Source organism: Amphiprion ocellaris, chromosome 8 (assembly GCF_022539595.1).
Source record: "Amphiprion ocellaris isolate individual 3 ecotype Okinawa chromosome 8, ASM2253959v1, whole genome shotgun sequence".
Taxonomy (NCBI): domain Eukaryota; kingdom Metazoa; phylum Chordata; class Actinopteri; family Pomacentridae; genus Amphiprion; species Amphiprion ocellaris.
In genome coordinates, this window is record NC_072773.1 from 27,463,901 (window position 1) to 27,483,779 (window position 19,879).

At 42.1% G+C, this 19,879-nt stretch overlaps 1 protein-coding gene across 1 annotated transcript; it reads left to right on the forward strand.

The window, feature by feature from the left end:
- Positions 1 to 3,979: 3,979 nt before the first annotated feature.
- On the forward strand, positions 3,980 to 19,159 carry LOC111574210 (EMILIN-3). Its single transcript, XM_023278664.3, has 6 exons — positions 3,980 to 4,683; positions 14,276 to 14,398; positions 15,352 to 15,674; positions 15,820 to 16,166; positions 16,264 to 16,614; positions 17,297 to 19,159. The coding sequence occupies exons 1-6, from the start codon at positions 4,499 to 4,501 to the stop codon at positions 18,437 to 18,439; spliced, it is 2,472 nt and encodes an 823-aa protein (XP_023134432.2). The 5' UTR covers positions 3,980 to 4,498; the 3' UTR covers positions 18,440 to 19,159.
- Positions 19,160 to 19,879: the final 720 nt, after the last annotated feature.

Sequence of the window (19,879 nt, forward strand, 5' to 3'; positions counted from 1 at the left end):
AGAAAAAACTATGCTAAAACTATGATTAAAGCTCAAAAACAAACAATAAAAAAGATTTAAGATCGTAATAAAATATGTAGTGTCCAGGGGATGGAGGGACTTTATTGAAGTCTTCTTGGGTTCACATGGTACATCATTTAAAATATAAACTTGATATTCAGTCTAAGGAAACTGCAGAATGGCAGAAGAACCAACAATATCTCCTGTTTTCTCCTTTAATGAGTCGACTCTTCTTGTGCTTTCAGACCAAAGAACTACAGACTCTTCACAACCTGCTCAAACTCTTGGTACAGGACCTCACCACACGGGTCAAGAAGGTTTCCGTCTCATTTCTACTCTGAAGCTCACCTTCTCCTGCTCAAACTGCTGACAAATGTTTCTGCTGCTCTAAAGTCTGGTCTCCAGAACTTCCTAAAAACTCTCAAAGTCTCTTCTGCTGCAGGTTGCTTTGTAGAACTGTTCCAGAAAACCTCACTAAACCACATGGAGGGGCCTCAAGATAGTCGTCCAAATGAAACCATACAAAAACCAAACTAGCACAACCCAAACGCTAAAGTCTCCTGCAGCCTACCAGAGAACCTCTGAGAACAGAGAATCAGGACAGGAACTCTTACCTTCTGGACAACCAACGCTGGTTCACAAACAAGAATACAGAATGTGTCTGACCAAAAACCTCTGAAGACTCACTACAGCCAAGATAAAGACACAACTCAGCTGCACCAAATCCACTAATCACTGCACACATTAGCACCATGTGCTAACTGTGGCTAAAGAACCACATTTACCAAGACAACTATCCAATACAAAGCCCTAAAACACACCAAGAAACACATTAAAGATGATTTTACTGCTGGAAACTGCAAGCCAACGCCTAAAGAACAAACTAAAGCAATGGAGACAAACCCAGTTCAGTGGTGAAAGAAGCAGAGGAAATGTTTGTCTGCAGCCACATAAAGCAGGAAGACACTGAGCTGCTCAGGTGTTCCTGATAACACCAAGCAGCCACCTGGACAGCCAATAGGAACACAGCTTCCTGGAAGTCCAGAGGGCGGGGTTAGTGAAGGAAATTTAATTTAAAGTTGAAGCAGAAAGTTAACAAAGAAAGTTGAAAACCACCTTCTGATACCTGAAATCTCTGAGTTTTCACACAAAGAACACTTGAACATGTCAAACTGGTTCCATAGTAGAACCATCATTGTAAAAACGTCATAGTATGGTGTGTTGCTCAAAAAACATTAGGACCCGGCTGTCAGGGGACAAACATGTAAGAAACATGAGAACAGAGAGAACCCAACCAGGAGGTCACAGTTTATCATCCCCCAGTCATCTCCTGAAGTCCATATGGTGAGAGACATCAGTATCTGGTTGTTAATTTACCAGAGGATGCTTATAATCATGCTGATGTGGTCTGTACTCTACAGTATTTTAGTGACTCAATAAAGGCCTAAGTTGTTTTTTTTTTAAATGCTTTTTAGTTTTTAAATAAACATTTAATAGCCTATATGTAATCAATAAATGGCCTTTGCCTATCTTAAGAAAAAATCACTCAGAACTCTGATATGTTAACAGTACTAAATAAATCAATAAATACATGCATACACACAAAAATAAGTTAATACATTAACTGTGTTAAGATAAGATTTAGATTTTTAAAAAAGTTGTTTATGTTTTTGCAGAATCCAGTATTGCTCACTGGTTGGTCATTACATTTTGTTAGTTTGATTTCACTGTTTAAAATGATGCCACCTCTTTTCAGACAGAACCTGTGATAATAAAACAATACAAAATTTTTAGTTCCGTGTTAATAAAGCACTTAAAGCTTTAAGTATGGCTAAATGCTTTTTTCAGAATTAAATATATCACTCCTTAGGTGGTAGTGGCCTCAAGTTCAGTAAAGTTGGAAAGATATTCACAGATTCGGACTTCCAGCATCAATAACTCATTAGATATAGGTTGTCAAAACATAAACGGTGCCTCTTTCCCATTGTTGCAAGGCAGACAATGTGCTACAAGCCCAGTTTTATCAAAAGTAGCTGTCTTTCAAGCTACAGGAATAACATTGGTGTCTATGGAGTGAACAGGGTCCGTCTGCAATTTGCAAAACCGCTGCAACAGTAAAGAGAGACAAATATTCAATAACTTCACTCTTATACATTGTAGTGTCACTAAAATCACTGCAGCCTTCAACTGGCTCCTGTTGACAAAGTGTTTTAACAGAAATGTAAATGCTGTATTTTGATTCTTTTAATGAACCATGTAACTTGAATGGATGTGATGCTGGTGTGACCACAGTGCACACGTCTGATGTTGCTCACAGTGGTCCAAGGGACGCTCAGGGAGTTTGTGTGTTTGCTCAGATTCATGTAAAATTACAGGGAACATTGCTACACTGTCTGTTAGATCCACCATCTCAGTAGCTGTTTGAGTGCTCTTAGGTCTGGAATATATTTAGAAACCCTTCCACTTATGTGGTGCGTCTCGTTGCATACTGTGAAATTGTGTGTTTTTCTTTCGCATTGACCTGTAAATGAAGTGTAAATAGAGCAAGGTAAATGGTGCGTAGTCCACATCCAGGTGAGAAGGACTTTGCAAACCAACCATCCAAACAAAGAGGTCAATTCAGACACCTGTCTCTTCCTCCAAGTCTTTCTTCTCGATTTTCTGTGGCTTTGATAATCAGTTGCACGCTCTTTTAAGTTTTACTACCCATCTAGGCCTTTTTCTGATAACATGAGAACTAAGAAAAACTTAAAACTGGGATCTTGCCAGTGAATATTTTAGCTGCCAGAATTTAGAACAGCAAAATGTTTGTGATTCAGAACGAGCTATGGCCAACGGTGCAAGGTCTGAAAGTGGTCGCTGAGTTCCTGCACCAACTACTGAAAATGCTTTGTGGAACTTTTTAGTGTGTTATGTTAATCTTCTTTGTCCCTTGTGGAACATAAAGCCACAACCATCTCTCAAGCTCATTGCCTATTCTTGGCAAGTCTCTGCCCAAGTTAAGTTGATCTTGGATAGCTTTTCTGTCACACTTCTGTGCCAAGTTGTTTTTACTTCTCCAGACTTTTTGATGTAACTAGGTACCAACACCAAAAATGCCCCCCAAAAATAATTTCACAATACTGTAATTAGCTTTTTTTTGTTGTTTGTTTGATTTTGGTTTCTTTTAAAAGTGTGTCTGGGACAAGTCAAGGAAAGACGTTAAAAAATTGTAACATTTCAGCCTCCAAACCAAGGAAAGCCATTAATTAACTGCAGTCTAGTCTCCCTTGTAGTAAAGATTTATAGAAGTCTCTTGGGACTCAACAAGCATTCATTCATACACCGATCAAACACTGACGCCCGCTTATAATAGAAACTGAACTGATTTCCCAGGGAAAACTCACTGAAAGACATTAGAGGCAGTTATGCATGAATTCAAGAACCACATGGAAGTGCAGCAAGGCATAAGCAGGGGGTCGGGGTGTGGATCACAACCGAAGCTGTGGTCAGGATATTTAATGACTGACCGCAGTGAGGCAAGGAGGAGGTCCATTGTGTCCAGACCTGCAGCGTCTTTGCTGGCTGCAGCTTCAGCCACGCACATGGCACCACACACTGGGGCTATGCTTTGATGTACAGATGCTCCCAGAGCAGATGGAGAGAGAAAAGAAGAGGGTAAAGGAATAAAAACCTTTAAGGGGATTCAACAGACAGAAACAAGAGACAAAAAGACCAGAGAGAAGACTGGGAGAGGATGAAGAAAAGCTTTAAAACAAACTGAAATGAAAGCGTTTGATTTAAAGCTGTGTCTTTATATGGAGGTTTTTATTTATGTGCAATAGAAAGAGAAAGGGAGAATGATTCATCAGTAGTTTCTAGCAGTCAGTCCCCCCCTCCCTTGTGCAGGGCAGCCAGGCTGGAGTTGGGGTGGGATATGCAAATCCAGGCTGTCTGTCCGCCTGCCCCTTCAGAGGCAGCAGAGCAGCACGCTGCTTCTTGCACACACACCCCTCACTAATGCAGAGTGCAGATTACTTGGAGGGTCGAGCCTCGTCAGTAGGTCCCACATGCGCTTGCAAGTGTGTATATGGAGCTGAAACTTTCGTAGAGACACACTCACTTCCCTCCTTCTTTCCTCTATCCTGCTCTCCTCTCTCTGCTCTCCCCTCCTCCAGCACACCTTTGTGTTGTTTTCCTTGCCCTCTTCCTCTCCCCCTCCCTCTCCAAACACACTAGTTTTTCCTCGGCTTCTGTCCTATGTGCTCAGATTTTGGTTAGTGTGCAAGCCGAGGGTGTGCAGGACAAGATGCTGCTGATGCTACAGCTGTTTGGGCTCCATGTCTCCTTCAAGGCCCACTGAAGAAAACAAGACTTCACGTGTCCCGAGGAACAACATAACACACAGAGGAACCTAAGACTACCTTTTTTCTTTTCTTTTCCTCACCAGGCAGTTGCATTTTTGAAGACTCTGGAATTAATTGAGATCTTTAAGACTTAGAAAAACAAAGGAAAAACAATGCGGACCAAACGGTGCCAACTTATTGCACAGTTCTTTCTCTTAGGAGTGTTGATCTCTGTGGTGGACAGTAAAGGAACTTTCTATGGAGGCCATGTCAACCCTTTCTATGGAAACAGATACAACCTCTACAAGGCTGGACTCAACCCTCACTACTCTCCAAACAAACCCATGACCCGTCACAAGTAAGTGTTCCGCTTAGGACATTTTGCTTCTCTTTCCAAGGTGCACAGTATTGATTTCTAAAAGCTTTCCAAGTAGCTAAAATGCAAGCAGGACCCACCTCATACTGTATTCCCCCTGAGGAACCCATGTCACCAACGAGTTGCAGAAATATGGTTTTAGTTAGGGGAATCGGCTTGGTAACAGATCCTTGAATTGACACTCTGTTTCTGTCTCACTGAAAATCAGCCCTTTTCTGTGGTTCACACCTAAAACCATCTGTGGCTGGGGATAAACATTATGCAGCAACAATGACACGCCGCATAACGAAAACAATGGCCTCATTATGGTCTTTATGGTGCAGCGAGGGGGTGCTGAGTTGACGACAAGGGTATTGATCCCTAGCAGTCACTGTGTGTGATAGGAGTTGGGGAGGGGGGCTCAATTAGAGGCAAGACTTACAGTACAGCTGGGCACCCACTGCCAGATGGGAGTGGCACAACTACGCTCCAGTCAGCACTAAAGCAACAGTCATCTCTGCTGATATTGTACTGAGATTACCATTGAAAACTTGGTTTTATCTGCTTTACTCTCACACAAAGAAGTGAGGACTTTTTGAACAGTGATATGTGATGTAATAAAACTTAATTGCACATACATTCCCAGGAAGTCAAAGCACATACACACACAAAAAAAAAAACCCAAATAACTATGAGCTATGCCTGATGTGAAAGTTGTGAAGTTGTGACATGAAACAGAGCCTTGCGGATATATTTCCATGGTTGATGTGCAGCCTGGAGAGCCCTTTTGGGTTTTTATTCCCTTTACCTCCTCCCCTTCTCTTTTGCTCGGCTTCCCCTGAGAGCTGTTATGTCTTTGGACAGCTCCCCAGCTACCTGCTGCTTCACTCAAACTGCCACAGAAGACTGCTGATTGCCCAGCCCAGCTTAGTCTGACATGTACGCTCACCTCCACCGAGGAGACTGTTCAGCATCCCTGGTCCTGAATGCAACGCCCACATTCAATCTCCACCTTCAGCTTTCTCATCTAGCAATATAATATAGTCCATCCCTCTCCTTACTTTCACTTCCAGTTACCAAGTTGTCATATGTTATCATATGTCCCAGTGCTTATTCTGAGATAAAATGACCACATGCAACTTCTTTTTTATTAGTCATGGTCAATGTTGAGGTAACTACTTGCAAAAATGTAATTGATCCCATTACATTATATTCATTACTCAGGTGTGCTCTGGCAAATGCATCTTTAAACAGCCATATTCCATATACCACAAATTCTTCATTTTTGAATACTTGCAGACACAGAAAACTGTTTAACAAGCATTCAGCCTTTTTTGAAGGCAACATTAGCACTTTTCCAGAAATATTGTAAAGTTATAGTGAAGTTTCAGGATTCACACACCCCTCAGCTATATATAAATGCTGTATATATAAAAAGAGTGATTCTTGCCAGTGACTAAAGTCAGCAAGTCAGCTAGGAATACAGATGTATAAATATGACAATATCAGAGTCACTGTCGAACATTACTGGGAGTGGCAACTGTGATGCAATTACTGACTTTCAAATTCCATTCTAGCACTAGTCGACACTGAATCAAGCCAGTGAAAGTCCACTCAGTACTTTAGTGTGTACAATGCATCTTATTTTCCTGTCATACTTTCAATGCCACAGAATCCTGGTGGCATATGGCAGTGGCACCCAGTGGTGCCAGACACCTTTCCACAACTGAATTAACAAACTAATAAAAACTGCTCTGTTTAAAAGTAGCTGATCAGTAATGTTTGTAATTGCTTGTTGCTGGTAGCTGGTAATATTCCTCCACCTGTATCTGTGAGGCCAACTATAGTGTTTACACAAGAGCTGCTGAGCCATCTTGGACACAGCAGGCCCAGGGGATGTGTCAGTGTCAGACCACCACCACCACAGATACATGAGCTCAGTTGTTGTCAGCCTGACTGGTCAGTGGAGATAAGACACTTAAAAATAACACATGCGATGTGACGTATGTATGAAAGTGTGCGTCCCAGTGTGCGCACACATCAATGGGTGTGTGTCTATTTACAGTATATGTGTTTTGTGAGGAATTTCACTCATGCGCTTTAACGGCTTGTAAATGCTAACCCTCGTTTCTTACTGACCCCGCCGTCACGTGGACAAAACGTATTGGTTTTTAGGGAGATATTGAAAAATTCTCAGCTGTTGGAGCACCACAGACTTTTTGTCTTCACGTTAAGTTATAATCTATGTTTTGGCAGCAAAGTGAGTGATTTGATTTCACAGCCATTCCTTCCCTTCAATGAAACGACTCGCTGCTGTGAGAAAATATATGGACTTTTAGTCACTGACTGTGACATCCTAGACAGTTACAATATTGTACCTGTCACAGCTTAATTGCATAGAAGCTTATTTCTGTCATGGGTAAAAATGTGGCTTTGGGGTTTCACATTCCTTGAAGTTTTGTTCAGGGCTTTGACTAATAGTTCTAGGTATTTGGATTTCAAAATTTCAGAATACCTACATCTTTGATTCCACATGTTCTTCTTCAAGAGTAAACTGGTTGAAATGATTCAAGAAACCTCACTCATTTGTCCAATGATTCTACAGGAAACATTTTCATGCTACCTCCATAGCGTCTCCAAAAATCTCTCAGAAAAGATAAATCATAATCCAAAATATACTCTTTACTGCGAAATCAGTGCTGCATAAATCGATTAGGATTTCTACAGATGCCACATGTCTTCACTGATCAGATTAGAGACATATTTAAGGCTTTTCTGTGATGTATGAGACAGAGATCAGGGGGGAAAGGTTAGCGGCTTGGTAGAGGTTAAAGGTTTGCGTTGAGTGTCCAGTGAAGGACAAGAATGGAGCCGGTCTCCTGCTAAGGGTCACAGAGACTGGCCGGTAAACTCCCAAACTCCCTAACTACATTGAGCTATTTATCAGACTTATTGCTTCCTGTAAAAATGGTTTAATGTACCACACAGAGAGCAAGAATTTATCCCTTTGATAAGCTATTGTAATGCAATATTACAAGTAAGGTTGGGTAATAATTTTTTTTATTAGTATTGTTAATAACATCATGAAGCAACAGAGTGTTTGGTCTAACTGTCCAAATGAATGACTCTTAGCAAAGTGAGATTGCTAAAGAAATACATCAACATCTGAGAGCTGCTTTCTTGCAGAGAGTTTCTGCAAGATTAAGACCACAGTCATATCTGTCCGTCGAATAGGCCAGTCAGAAATTGATTAGCTTCGCATTTTTTTGGAGGGGGACATTTTGCATTTATCGGATAATTGCAGCACAGATAGACAAGAAATGTGGGAAAGAGAGCAAAGGAATGCAGGTCTGGTCGGCTGGGAGTTGTGCTGCGGACTTGGATGCTGGGAGCTTTTTCGACCAAGTGATATGTGCCTTAATCATTTAGCCACTGGGTCACCACTAGCATTAAAATTACATATAATGAGCTCTGGAAGGGTTGTTCGCCAGATTTGTTTTAAATGTCATGGAACAAAGTTAACGGTACTGTCTTCCCTTACAGTCCTTAGGCTGTGCTAAGCATATTAAGTTATTATTTTATGCTATGTTATGCTAAGTGAAGCTACATCTTATTATGTAGCTAATGTACAGATGAGCATAGTATCAATCTTCTAATCAAAATCTGGAAAAATGGAAGTGTACTTTACAAAATGTCTCCTTTACAATTCTGTTTGCGCATTTAAGAACTTGTCTCATGCAAAACACCATGTTGATTTCATTTTAAATAAAGTTTTAAGTCATCCATCTTTTTTGTTTTTGCACTCAGTGAGTTGCATTCAGCGCTGTCTGCCCATATGGTACAGTGAGTCCAACACTAAATCTGCATGAAAACTATTTTATTTGAAAAGCACAGAGAGTTTATTCAAAGATTATGTGCTTTGGGAAATGCCTGAGGATAAGTAAAGTGCTTACACTACAGACCAACACAACAGAAATATAACTGTGCAGTATAGCAACTTGTGTGAGTTCATGTTGCTTTAACATTTGAATGACTAAAGGTTATCTGTAAATAATAGGAGACAACTACAGCTGCCTATACCCACGTGATATCACAGCTAGAACAGCGATTAAAGTTCTTACCCCAAAATTAAGCACACACAAGTCTTCCATGAAGCTCTAATAACCAGAGCTGGCTTGGAGCTGACCTTGTCTCTGAATGACAGAGTGATCCCCTCGGTATTAGAGCTGGGAGTATCACATCTTTCCTTTAACCCAAATCATTAGCCACAAGAACAGCCTCAGTCAACCCTGCTCCACGGGGCCCTCAAGACCTGCCAGCTGGCTAGAAATAGGCATCATTAAAAGCTATATATGAAAAGAGATGGGCCCTGGAGGAGACTTGTTAGCCTATAGACACGGTAGTTAAAACTCCTATTAAAGATCGCATGGTTTTCTATCTGGCCTGCTCGAGTCATAAATCTGTCAGAGCCGACAGCAGTGGGCTGGGTTCAAACAGTCAGGAACCCCTGCAGGTGAGAGTGTGGTTAGTAATGAGGAAGGTGAGCCCTTCGGTGCCACAGTGTCAAAACAAGCGAGTCAGTGGAGGGAAAAGTGGCAGAGCAGAGGGCCAGACATGTCAGGGGAATGATGAGGCAACACAGAGGGGCTTCATGGAAAATGGAAAGAAAAAGACAATATTAGAAACACAGACAAGAGCTAGACTGGTATGCTTAGATAATTAAACAGAGATTACCTGCAGTTTTCGAATTTTAAAGAAAAAAAATGAAAGGAAAGCTTGTGAGAAAAAAGGGAATTGAAAGGTGAGTTGTTTTGGGCCCAGCAGAGGGTGGAGGTGTAGCAGCAATAATATTTGCTGGAAAACCCTCCACATGAGAATCTGAGATGGGAATTCTGCTTTCCCCCTGGGAGGCTGTGAAGTGATTTAGGAACTGTAATGCTATACTGGAAATATTTACTGTGGGACCGGGCTAGCAGTCAAAAAATGCCATGCTCCAGTGACAGAAAAAAAGACTATTTTAGAGGTAGTAGAGCGAGGGAAGTGGTAAGTGTGGCTTTGCTGTCAAGGCAAAAAGAGATGAAGACTATTTTGGTATTGATTTGGAAAGGATCAGAGTCAGGTGAGGCTAGGAGGTGCACAACAGAGTGTAATACAAACATCAAGAATCTGTCGGATCTGTTGGGATTGGGTGGTTCTCAGAGGGTGTGGATCAACTGGAGACATTGTTTCATATTTTGGGTGTTTTCTTGATTTATTTATTTCATTAATTTTTTTTGGCAGTGGGACACGACTTGTAAGTTTCTTGTAACTCATAAACAGAAATGTTACAGTGAAATATCTAAAATACAGTTTATAGCATATGTGGTACACTGTGCAGGAAGGTATTCATTTGACCAAAACTGTCATTTCTATTTCCCTGTGTACTAATATTCACATTCGAGCAGACTAAACTTGGTGAACATTACACCTGCTGAACAACATTGGGTTAACATTTCCATTGTGAACATGATGGTGTGCTAAACTTTGCCTTAAGCTAAAAGCAGCATTGATATACAGTATGCATACTTCATTGGGCCTGTGAGATGCGTCTGTATAGTACCATATTAAATTTAAATTTAAATAGTATAAACAGCCAGGATTTAGTGTTGTTTTTTGGTGTTCTAATGAAGAAAATATAAAAACCAAGTAATCGGAAGCAAGATTTCACACATGAGAAGATATGTTTTGATATATCACAGTAAGTAATTCTTTTCTCAAGCTAACATGGACAAATTAAAGGGCCTTTCCATACTATGCTAGTGTCCTGTATCATTCATGCAAATCTGGCACTGTAACAAATTAAACAGCTTGAAAATCTGTTGAAAATTCAGTTAGAGTAATTATTTTTAATAATAGATAGATCTCGGATCCTGACAGACATAAATGCATTAGGAGGTGCAGCTTTCCTGTACCAATACAGTGTAAAAATGAGATATCTATGAGTATATATCAGTGAAAAGCATCACTCTGCCTAAGTGCAGCTTCACGAAGCAGCAAACCAGACTGTAAATCCTTATTAAAATGTAATAGGTTTACAGGCAAACTTTGTATTAGTTTGACCTTGTTCGCTTGTCTATTTCCAGGTCACTCAGGTCCTCTGACCAGCTGTTTTTACATTTCCCAGGGGGCAAAGCTGTAGTTATTTCCCAAAAGCCAAGGAATAGTTCATTTGCTCCATCCGTTTGACATCTTTCATTCTTGTTTGAAAAATTTCTCTTTGATCACTGAATCACATCAAGCTATCAAATATCAAGACATCATGTCTAATTTAAAAGTGGAAGATGTGTGATATGTAGTGCTGTTTGTGCTAATTATAACAATCTATGTGTGTCATGTTTGTCGGTGGTAGTTGTTTTTAAATGCGAGTCATAAATAAAATTAACTTGATCTCGGTGACTTTTGCTATTTGGCACTTGGAGGGTTATCCTGTGTGGCCAAAGCCTTCCCATCTGTCACCCACGAGTGCTAAAACAAACACTACAGAGTATTTATACTGTTTAACACCAGTCTCCTTGTGCCACATTGGTTGAGACACGAGGTGTGTAAAGAGCTCAGAATAGGATATCATGCCCCACCCTCGCCTTTTCTCCTTCCACTCTCCAGATCTCTCTGATCTCAGATGATACTGAATCAGGACTTCTCATTTGTTGTCCACTGTCCAGCATTTTACTGCCTTTTCCCAGCTGGAGATCTTCCCATGCACACAAGCAGCTCAGACAAAGTTCTCACCCAACCTGCAGCTGCTGGTCGTGGGTGAGACAATAACAAATACTGAAGACAGCACTTTTCTTCTCACATACGACGACTAGCGTATCACGGGCTCATATTTTTGGCGGTAAGCCTGCATAGCGCTCTCCCTGCAGAGCCGTGTGGTCTCTGTGGATGTGAGATAAAAGAGCCAAGAGCCTCATTACTCGATTATGTGTCCATAAAACGTGTGAGTGTGTGTGTCATTGTGCGTACAACTTACACATATTCGCACTATGTCTTTCAACTTAAAACTCAACATTCGCCTTATAAAAATCTGTTTTTACACAGCCGAGGCGCTGACCTGCCGTTGCCCTGACCAACACTACCACGCAGAGGGACGGGATTTATCTCAGCACTTGACTTCAAGTCTCACAAAGCCAAAACCCCCCTCTGTCTGCAAGACACTGAGGATAAAATATCACTCATAGACCCAAATGACATTGACAGATCTGTGAAAACAGGCAAAGAGCAGACTGGGGAGAGGCAGAAACAGAAACCTATGCACAGGAGAAATGTCCTTTTTTCTTCTTCTCATGTACATCTGGATTCCTGCACTTTTCAGCCAATGTGTTTGAAGGTCATTCCCCCTCTCAGATGTGCACCTGACAAACAAATCGGTGAACATGGTCACTTTTCACCGCACTGATCGGCCCTGCATCTAAGTGTGTGCAAAGAAGGCTCCCACGCTTACTGTGCTCTGTGCACAAATGCACCATTGTTGCTGTCTGTCAGCTGTCACTAATCCTTGTATGCCTTTAAGAGGGTTTTTTTGTCTCACATACACAAAACACAAGTAATAAAACTCCTTGATCCTGTCACAAAAGTATGCAATTTTACGAGGTAGAAATTAAATCTGATTTAGATTGTACAATATAATACTTGAACCACTCACTGTAGTGCTGATATTCTATCACCATGTGATCTTGTACAAATATGTCTGTGCCAAACGCCTCGCATGCACATGACAGCATAGGGAGTGATCCGTGTTAAACTCCCTCAGGGATGGTAAAGAAAAGAGCCTGCAGGTGGGGTGGTAGAAGAAAAACAGCATGGAAGCAAACAGCATGAAAGCAAGTTAGTTGCAGCGCCGTGACACTGCATGAGTCAAGCATTTTGTCAGAGGTTTTCATGAGATGGAAAATGTGCCAGAAACAATGATGCAGCACCATTTGTGCTGTCAGATAAAGCTTCATTCCATTTACCTAAGCAACACGTGATACATCCTTCCTGCCAGATTTCCTTGTTTTTGTTCCGCTAAGAAAATCACCTGGAGTAACCAGTAAATTGCATGTGTGAGTTTAAAGTGCTTCAAGAACTCCCATCATACCACATGAGTTTATAACTGCCACTTCCTTAACAACGCATGACCTGGCAGCAGGCTGTCAAGCTGGTATGAAAGGAGCTCTGTCATTCTGACTCCTGGCCTTTTCCTTCTACCACTATTAACATATGTCAACACTGGGAGAGTGGTGACACACACACACATGCACACAAATGCTGTCAACACGGGTAGAGATTTGCAGAAAGCCGCAGCAGTGCAGTGGTTTCTCACAGATTCTAACAGGCTGTCCTGTCTGTTAGCCCCCCTGAACCTGTTAACTTGGCATGTGGACCCTCCTCGGCCCCAGTGTCCCTCCCTGCTGCTGCAAACTCTTCTGTTTGTCCCGAAACAGCTGTGGAGCAACATTAAGTACTGCATGTGCTGCTAAATGCTCCCCTCTGAATTTAAGAAATGCTTCACATGTGAGCCTAAAGAGCGCAGATCATCGTTTCCTGTGTTGCACAGAGGCCAGGGGAACATTTAGCAGTTGCTATAGCTGCACTGGCAATGAAGAGACAGAGAGGGAGAGAGTCCAGCTCCAGCATGACGCAACAAATGGTTATAGTGAAGTTTTTATATGTTGGAGACAAATGCGAACACTTTCAGGATTTAAAACAGTCTGTGATTTTTTTTGTGACTGTATTTAACGAAAAAGAGGAAAATGACAAGTCAGGAAGCTTTCAGCAAACACACATTACTGTGACTAATGCCAACAATATCCATACATTTGTGGTTTAGATTAAACAAGGAATCATTACCTAATATAATTCAACTATATGCATCATGAATAAATAGACTAATATTTAATTAAACTGGAGTTACAATGGCCCTTGTGAAAAAGAAAGACAAAAAACAGCAACAAAGACACTATAAAAATACAGACAGGATTAAAATCAGAATACAGACTAAACCACCTGGTAAATAATGCAGTGAAGCTTCAACACAGACTGAGCTCAAGGCTCAAGGGAGACTTCATATTTGAACAGCATATTTGTCCAGAAGAAATAATCTCATCACCCAGCTGTAGGTGGAGTAGCAGCAGTGATTTAAAGGGAGATCATCCTGATTTTGAACTTTGTTTCCTCCAGCAACTATGTGCTTTCTTAGAATGTAATTTTTGAGGGAAGAAACAGCACAATAGCAAAAGTTTAAATGATGGATTTTAATACACTGATTTGCAGATGCAACTTTATTTGATCTGCTATGACCGATAGAATGAGGAGATTGATGTTTTAAATGTTTCGTTGCTGAGCTCACCAATGTGATAGCACTTGTTTACTTAATCTGATTTTGCATCCCATTTTAAAACTTGCTGTATTATTATCACTGTGGAAGTTTCCATAGTGGTTGCTGTTCAGCAGAATCTATGTAGCCTCACTGTAATGGATCAAGTTTGGCAGACACAAAGCAAAACAGGGGCTGAATAGGATGGGTGTTGTAGTCATTCAGTATTTTAACTTGTTTAACCGTTATTTCCGTCCACAGAAATTTCTGTGCCTACGTGGTCCAGAAGAACATCACATGCACCATGCAGGACGGAGTGGCAACCTACGTGAAGGCTGAGTATACCACCAAGTGCATCTGGGGTCAGAAATGTCCTGTTGTCATGTAAGTTAATCAAACAAAATGACAAAACACAACCATCGCTAAGTCCTGTGCATTTGTTACAATTCAGTCTGAGTCTTGTGAGTTTGATTTTTGAAATTATTGCTTCTTATTCAGCAAACTGCAGCTCAGAGCATGCAGTAAAACACTCTGTATCAATGCTGCCCTCTAGTGCTCTGATGACTTGCCGTTCATAACCTGATGTAGGGCCTCAGCTGTACTCACATCTGTGCAGTTCTTCTCCAAAGAGACAGCTTGTTTATTCAGTTGGAAATTATATTGTCAAGGGACACTAGTGGTACCATTTATGTCTGTATGCGTGAAAAATGCTGAAGAGGTCCTCCGTGTTTATTGATTTTTCAGGTTTAGGTGTGGTCCTACTTGCTACTTACTTGTCCACCCACTGTTGTGAAATTATAAAATGAACACAAAGGAAAATATTTTGAATAGTAAAATGTATGTATCATTCTACCAACTTTGGAAATAGAGGTTTGAATTGAACTTTCTCTGTCATAGATCTGAGTCTGTCATCTGCTTCTAATGCTGTATGTGTTTTCTGATTGTCATCAATGTGCCTTTCAAAAAATCCCATCCAGGGGAAATCAGAGTGGATTTTCTCCACACAAAAGACAAAATGAATCAGTGTGTGTGTTTGTGTGTGTGGGGAGAGACAGAGTTTGATTCACAACTGAAAGGAAGTTCTGCTTAAACAAGATAACACTGAAATTGGGTGCTGACCCCAGTCCAATCCTCTGATTCCACATCATTTACACCACACTACATTTTAATCTCATAATCTTCCTCTCATCTATGTTTAATCCCATCAAGAACGATTTCATCCCTCTATCTATGCTCTGCGTCATCCTTCCATCACAAGCCCCGGCTCTGTGCTGTCAATTAGTGAAAACAAAAGCTTTAGGATAGACCCTGACATAGACTTATACTGTTTCCTTCAGGTACAGAACATTCTACAAGCCAAAGTACAAAGTGGGTTTCAAAACGGTGACTGAGCTCGAGTGGAGATGTTGTCCTGGCTACTCTGGAGAAAACTGCCACGATGGACCTACGTCGCTGCCTGATGTCATGATGCCACCTTTTAAGGGTGCAGGTCTTCCCCATCGTCCGGGTGTGAAGGGCTTCCCCCATGGCCCTAGACCCCCAGTGGATCAGAAACCTGGAGGAGGCCAACTGGAGCCAGGCAAACCCTTCCCCGGTGTGCCTGACCACAGACCGATACCCACAGGACAACTGCCTGCTGGGAATGGAAAACCAAACTATGGTGAGAACAGACAGCAGCTGTGAAGTCCTGGGGTATCAGCATCCACTGCTGCTGCTGTGTTGTATTTTTGTGTGTGCATTAGAACAAGTGCTTATCTACCCTGTAGAAAACATTCTCCTTTCTGACATTTTACCTGAAAATACAGGAACCAAATTTGGAATTTCAGGAGTGACTGGCGAACGTTTGGACCGTATGGAGGAGGACCTGCGTCGCCTCACCCAGGGCCTCGACACTCTCAACGGAGTGGTGGCTGGTCTTGAGGAGCGACTGCGTACATCCCTCCGGGAAGACACCAATAAAATCCTGGTGTCCCTGCTGCCCAACGCTCCCCGTGGGTCTGACTCCACTGTGGGCTTTGGGGTGATCCCAGATGGGACTCCTGATGGGCTGGAAGGAGGGGAAAGCTTCACTGGATTTGGAGATTTAGCGGGGAGAGTGACGGAAGTGAGGGATGAGCTGCGAGCCAAGACTCACATGATTGAGGAGATTCAGGTACTGAGCCATTATGCATTCTACAGTTTCAAATCCGGCCTCCGTTTTCTAGCTCACTTCTTTAATAAACACTAGCTTTGTCTCCTCGCGTCTTTAGGGGATGGTTTTGGGTCATGATGGCCAGCTGAAGAGGCTGTTGGAAGGAGCCATAGGCAGGCCCATCCCCGGCCCTGGCACCACTTCACATCTAGATGAAATCTTAGACGCCAAGCTGGCTGGGGTGAGGGCTGAGATCCTGGACGGCTTCGAGCGCCGTCTGACTGGCTTGGAGAACCACTGTGATCAGAAGATTGGAGAGGTGCAGAGGCAGTGCCACAGGGATCATATGGACGGCCAGGAGCAGATGCAGCAATCTCTGGATGGCAGAGAAACCGGGCTCAGGGAGGAATTGGGTTCTTTGCAAGCTCAGATTCAGGGTCTAACTCTGACTGAGAGCTGCTGTGGACAGGTATGAGGCGGGTGTGATATAATTAGCATGCGGTAAATACATGCAATCAAATTAATGTACTAATGTGATCTCAACATAGAGGAAACTACTTCGGGCAAATGGCAAAGATTTAGGTTTTAAAGTAGTTTGACATTTTGGGCAATAAGCTAATTTGCTTTCTTGCTAAAGGCCATGTGAAAAGATCAATACTCATTAAGTCTGCACAACAAACACAGTCAGGGGATGACTAGCTTAGCTTACTATAAAAACTGGAAGCAGAGAATATGAGCCAGAGAATCTATGAATAAACATGAAAAACCTAATGAATTTATACATCATGTATATATGCATTTATCAATACATAATTCAACCACATAAATTCATATTCTGCTTTTGCACATGGTTTTCTTGGTTAAACAGGCATGTTGCTTCCTCCTGTTTGCTATTCTCCATATTAAGGTATATCTCCTGACTGTAGCTTCATTTTTATTGCACAAACATGAGAAGGGCGTATGTCTCATCTAACCCTCAAAGAGAAAGCTGAAACATATTTTGCAAAACACTGATTTATTTCTTTCACTGTATCCATTTAGCTACTGAAAGAGCAACATTACTACATTGTAATAATCTGCACTCAGCTTATCATTATTGGTTTACTAAGGAGCTGAGTAAAATTTAACTTATGAATTATTGACTTTTGCAGGTGAACAGTCTGTCTCAACGAGTGCTGCTGCTGGAGGACTCAGTCAAAGATTTAACAGAATCTCAGCGGCAGCTCCAGACGGCCCTCACTGATCAGAGCATCCACATAGAGACCCTAATCGAGACCCGCTTGGTGGACATAGAGGGCCGACTCAATGCCACCAGCGGAGGACCCGATGGGGTGGAAGGGCTTCCTGGTGATCTCGACGGCTTCAAGACAATGCTGGAAGACAAGCTGAAGACCCTGGAGGAGAGAGTGTTTGTGGCCGTGGAGGAGCTGAGTAATGCCACTGCGCCGGCTCTGTTGGAAGGTCAGGTAGTCCCAGCGCTGGAGACTGAGATTGAGTCTGTCAGGAGGCGAGTCGAGGGAGACTTGAGTGGAATTCAGAAGCAGCTAATAGACCTGGAGCTCCTCTGCACCTCTTCTTGTGCACCTTCTGCCCCGCCAGCAGGGGGTGTCACTGGTACTGAAGTAGAGGAGGAGTGTGAGGGAATGGAGAAGATGACAGACCGTCTGGACTCTCATTCTAACCAGCTGGACCGACTAAACAACACCCTGCAGAACCTACTCTTCCGGGTCGCCCAGGAGGAGACGGAGGGCGCCGTGCAGGGAGAGATCACACTGCTAAAGGTCAACATCAACTCTGTGAACCGCACTCTGAAGGGCCTAAAGGACTCTATTAGCTTCATTGCGGGTGAAGTGGGCCACGCTAATGCCACATGGGAGCAGAGGGAGCACCAGTTAGTCAACCAGGTGCAGGGAATCACCAAACTAATGGGCCACCAAGCCTCCCTCCTTGGAGCCGGGGAGAGGCGACTTGCCCAGCTGAAGGGAGAGCTGGTGGCCTTGAAGAGACAGTTGGCCGGGGAGCTGAGAGGCTGCCGCACCACAGCAATAGAGGTGCAGAAGGAGGTGAAGGACGTTGACAGCAGGGTGAGCCAGGTCGAGGGCCAGTGCAACAGCCTGGGAGAGCTGGCAGAGCACCTGGAGAGGATCAGGGCAGAACTTGAGAAACACTCTGACTCCTACTTGTCCGAGGTGAACGGCACCCTGACCATCCATTCAGAACAGCTAGCTGAGCTAAAGAATGAGGTCAAAGACTGTGTGGCCAGAGAAGCAGCAAACCAAAAAGGAGACCAGTAGCACTGAGCTACAGATTTTTTTTTTTTTTAAAAAGAGAGACTTTATGTGTGCTCCTCATTTCTCAAGTGACGTCTATCGCTTCAGTCCTTTCTCTTTCAGATCCAATCTGCACAGCTGCAAATTAACTGAACTGGTGAAAGTCATTTCCCAAGAGCTCTTCACCCCAGTACCTCCAGATGTCCTGGGTGTTCAGTCCATTAGTGATGCGAGGAGAAGCAGACACAAAATACAAAGATATGCCTGTGGTTGTATAGCTGGGCAATATTTCCCTCAAGATTTATTCTATAGGGCATTTGTTTGTTTTTTTTCTCTCTGATCATGATTGTTTTGTTTAGACATTTTATTTTTTTTTAACTTATATGAACTGACTGCATTGTTATGATGTTAAACTGTTTGTACTAGAGAAATGATAACAAAACGCTGCTACGGGTTTCTGCTGACAAGCACACTCGACATCCTCTGTGTGGACACTTGTCTTGTCTGTTTGAAGAATACTGTATGTCAACTTGGTGCTATTTACATTTTGTAAACTTTTGTTTTCCACATGTGTAACAACGCCTTATATATTTCTGCTTCGACGGTTGTGTTTATTTCCTGCCGCATTGCTCCACGTTGTGGAGAAGTTCCATGATTCACCATTGGGGGACAGTGAGAACACATTACATAGCATGGTAGGTGGAAGAGAAATAAAATCAGAAACACCCGAGAGCTGTGTTAGAATGGGAGTGTGTGTGTTTCTTTTTTCCTAGACACCGTTATTGTGAAAAAGATATTTCATTCAATTAAAAATAATTAAAACCGTATTTGTCCCAGGAAAAGGAACTGAACACATTATCTAGTTTATAGACTTGATATGGAATTTAGTCATAAAATACTCATCATAAAAGAGGAAGAAAAAGCACTGTAAGCTTTCAAGCTATGTGGCTTTGGTAATAAAATTCTAATGAATAGATATGAAAATTTCAAACCATGCAAAAAAAAAAACTGAAGATAACAAGGATTATCTGATCCTTATACAACAGTATATGACACATTTTGAAACAAACTGAACTGACCGCACTGATTTGCTGAGAGCTTTGGTAGCAGAACCTGCAGTATCTTCATCTCACCGATCTATATCTTGTCAGCCTTTTGGCCCTTTTCATGTTGTTATTCCTTAACGCAGCCATCTTTCCTATAAAAATAAACTTGTAATAAAAAAAAAAAAAATCCTGCAATAAAAGGTGGAATTCCTCATAAGTTGGCAGAATCTGAAGGGTCATGAAATGTTGTGTAACAATCAGGATTTTTATCATGGTGGGATTTTTTATCACGGGCGGATAGAGCATATCAAGGTCTAGATGACAGCAAGAAAAATGAACTTGTCCGTTTTACACCAGTGATCTTTACACAGATGAGAATGCAATATTCTGTACTGCTCAGGCTGTTTTTGTCTTTCTC

Excerpts from the sequence above, each read along its gene's own strand:
- LOC111574210 (XM_023278664.3), top strand. The coding sequence starts at position 4,499 with ATGCGGACCAAACGGTGCCAACTTATTGCACAGTTCTTTCTCTTAGGA. Across the intron at positions 14,399-15,351 it reads CAGAAATGTCCTGTTGTCAT|GTACAGAACATTCTACAAGC; the intron begins GTAAGTTAATCA and ends TGTTTCCTTCAG. Across the intron at positions 15,675-15,819 it reads GAATGGAAAACCAAACTATG|GAACCAAATTTGGAATTTCA; the intron begins GTGAGAACAGAC and ends CTGAAAATACAG.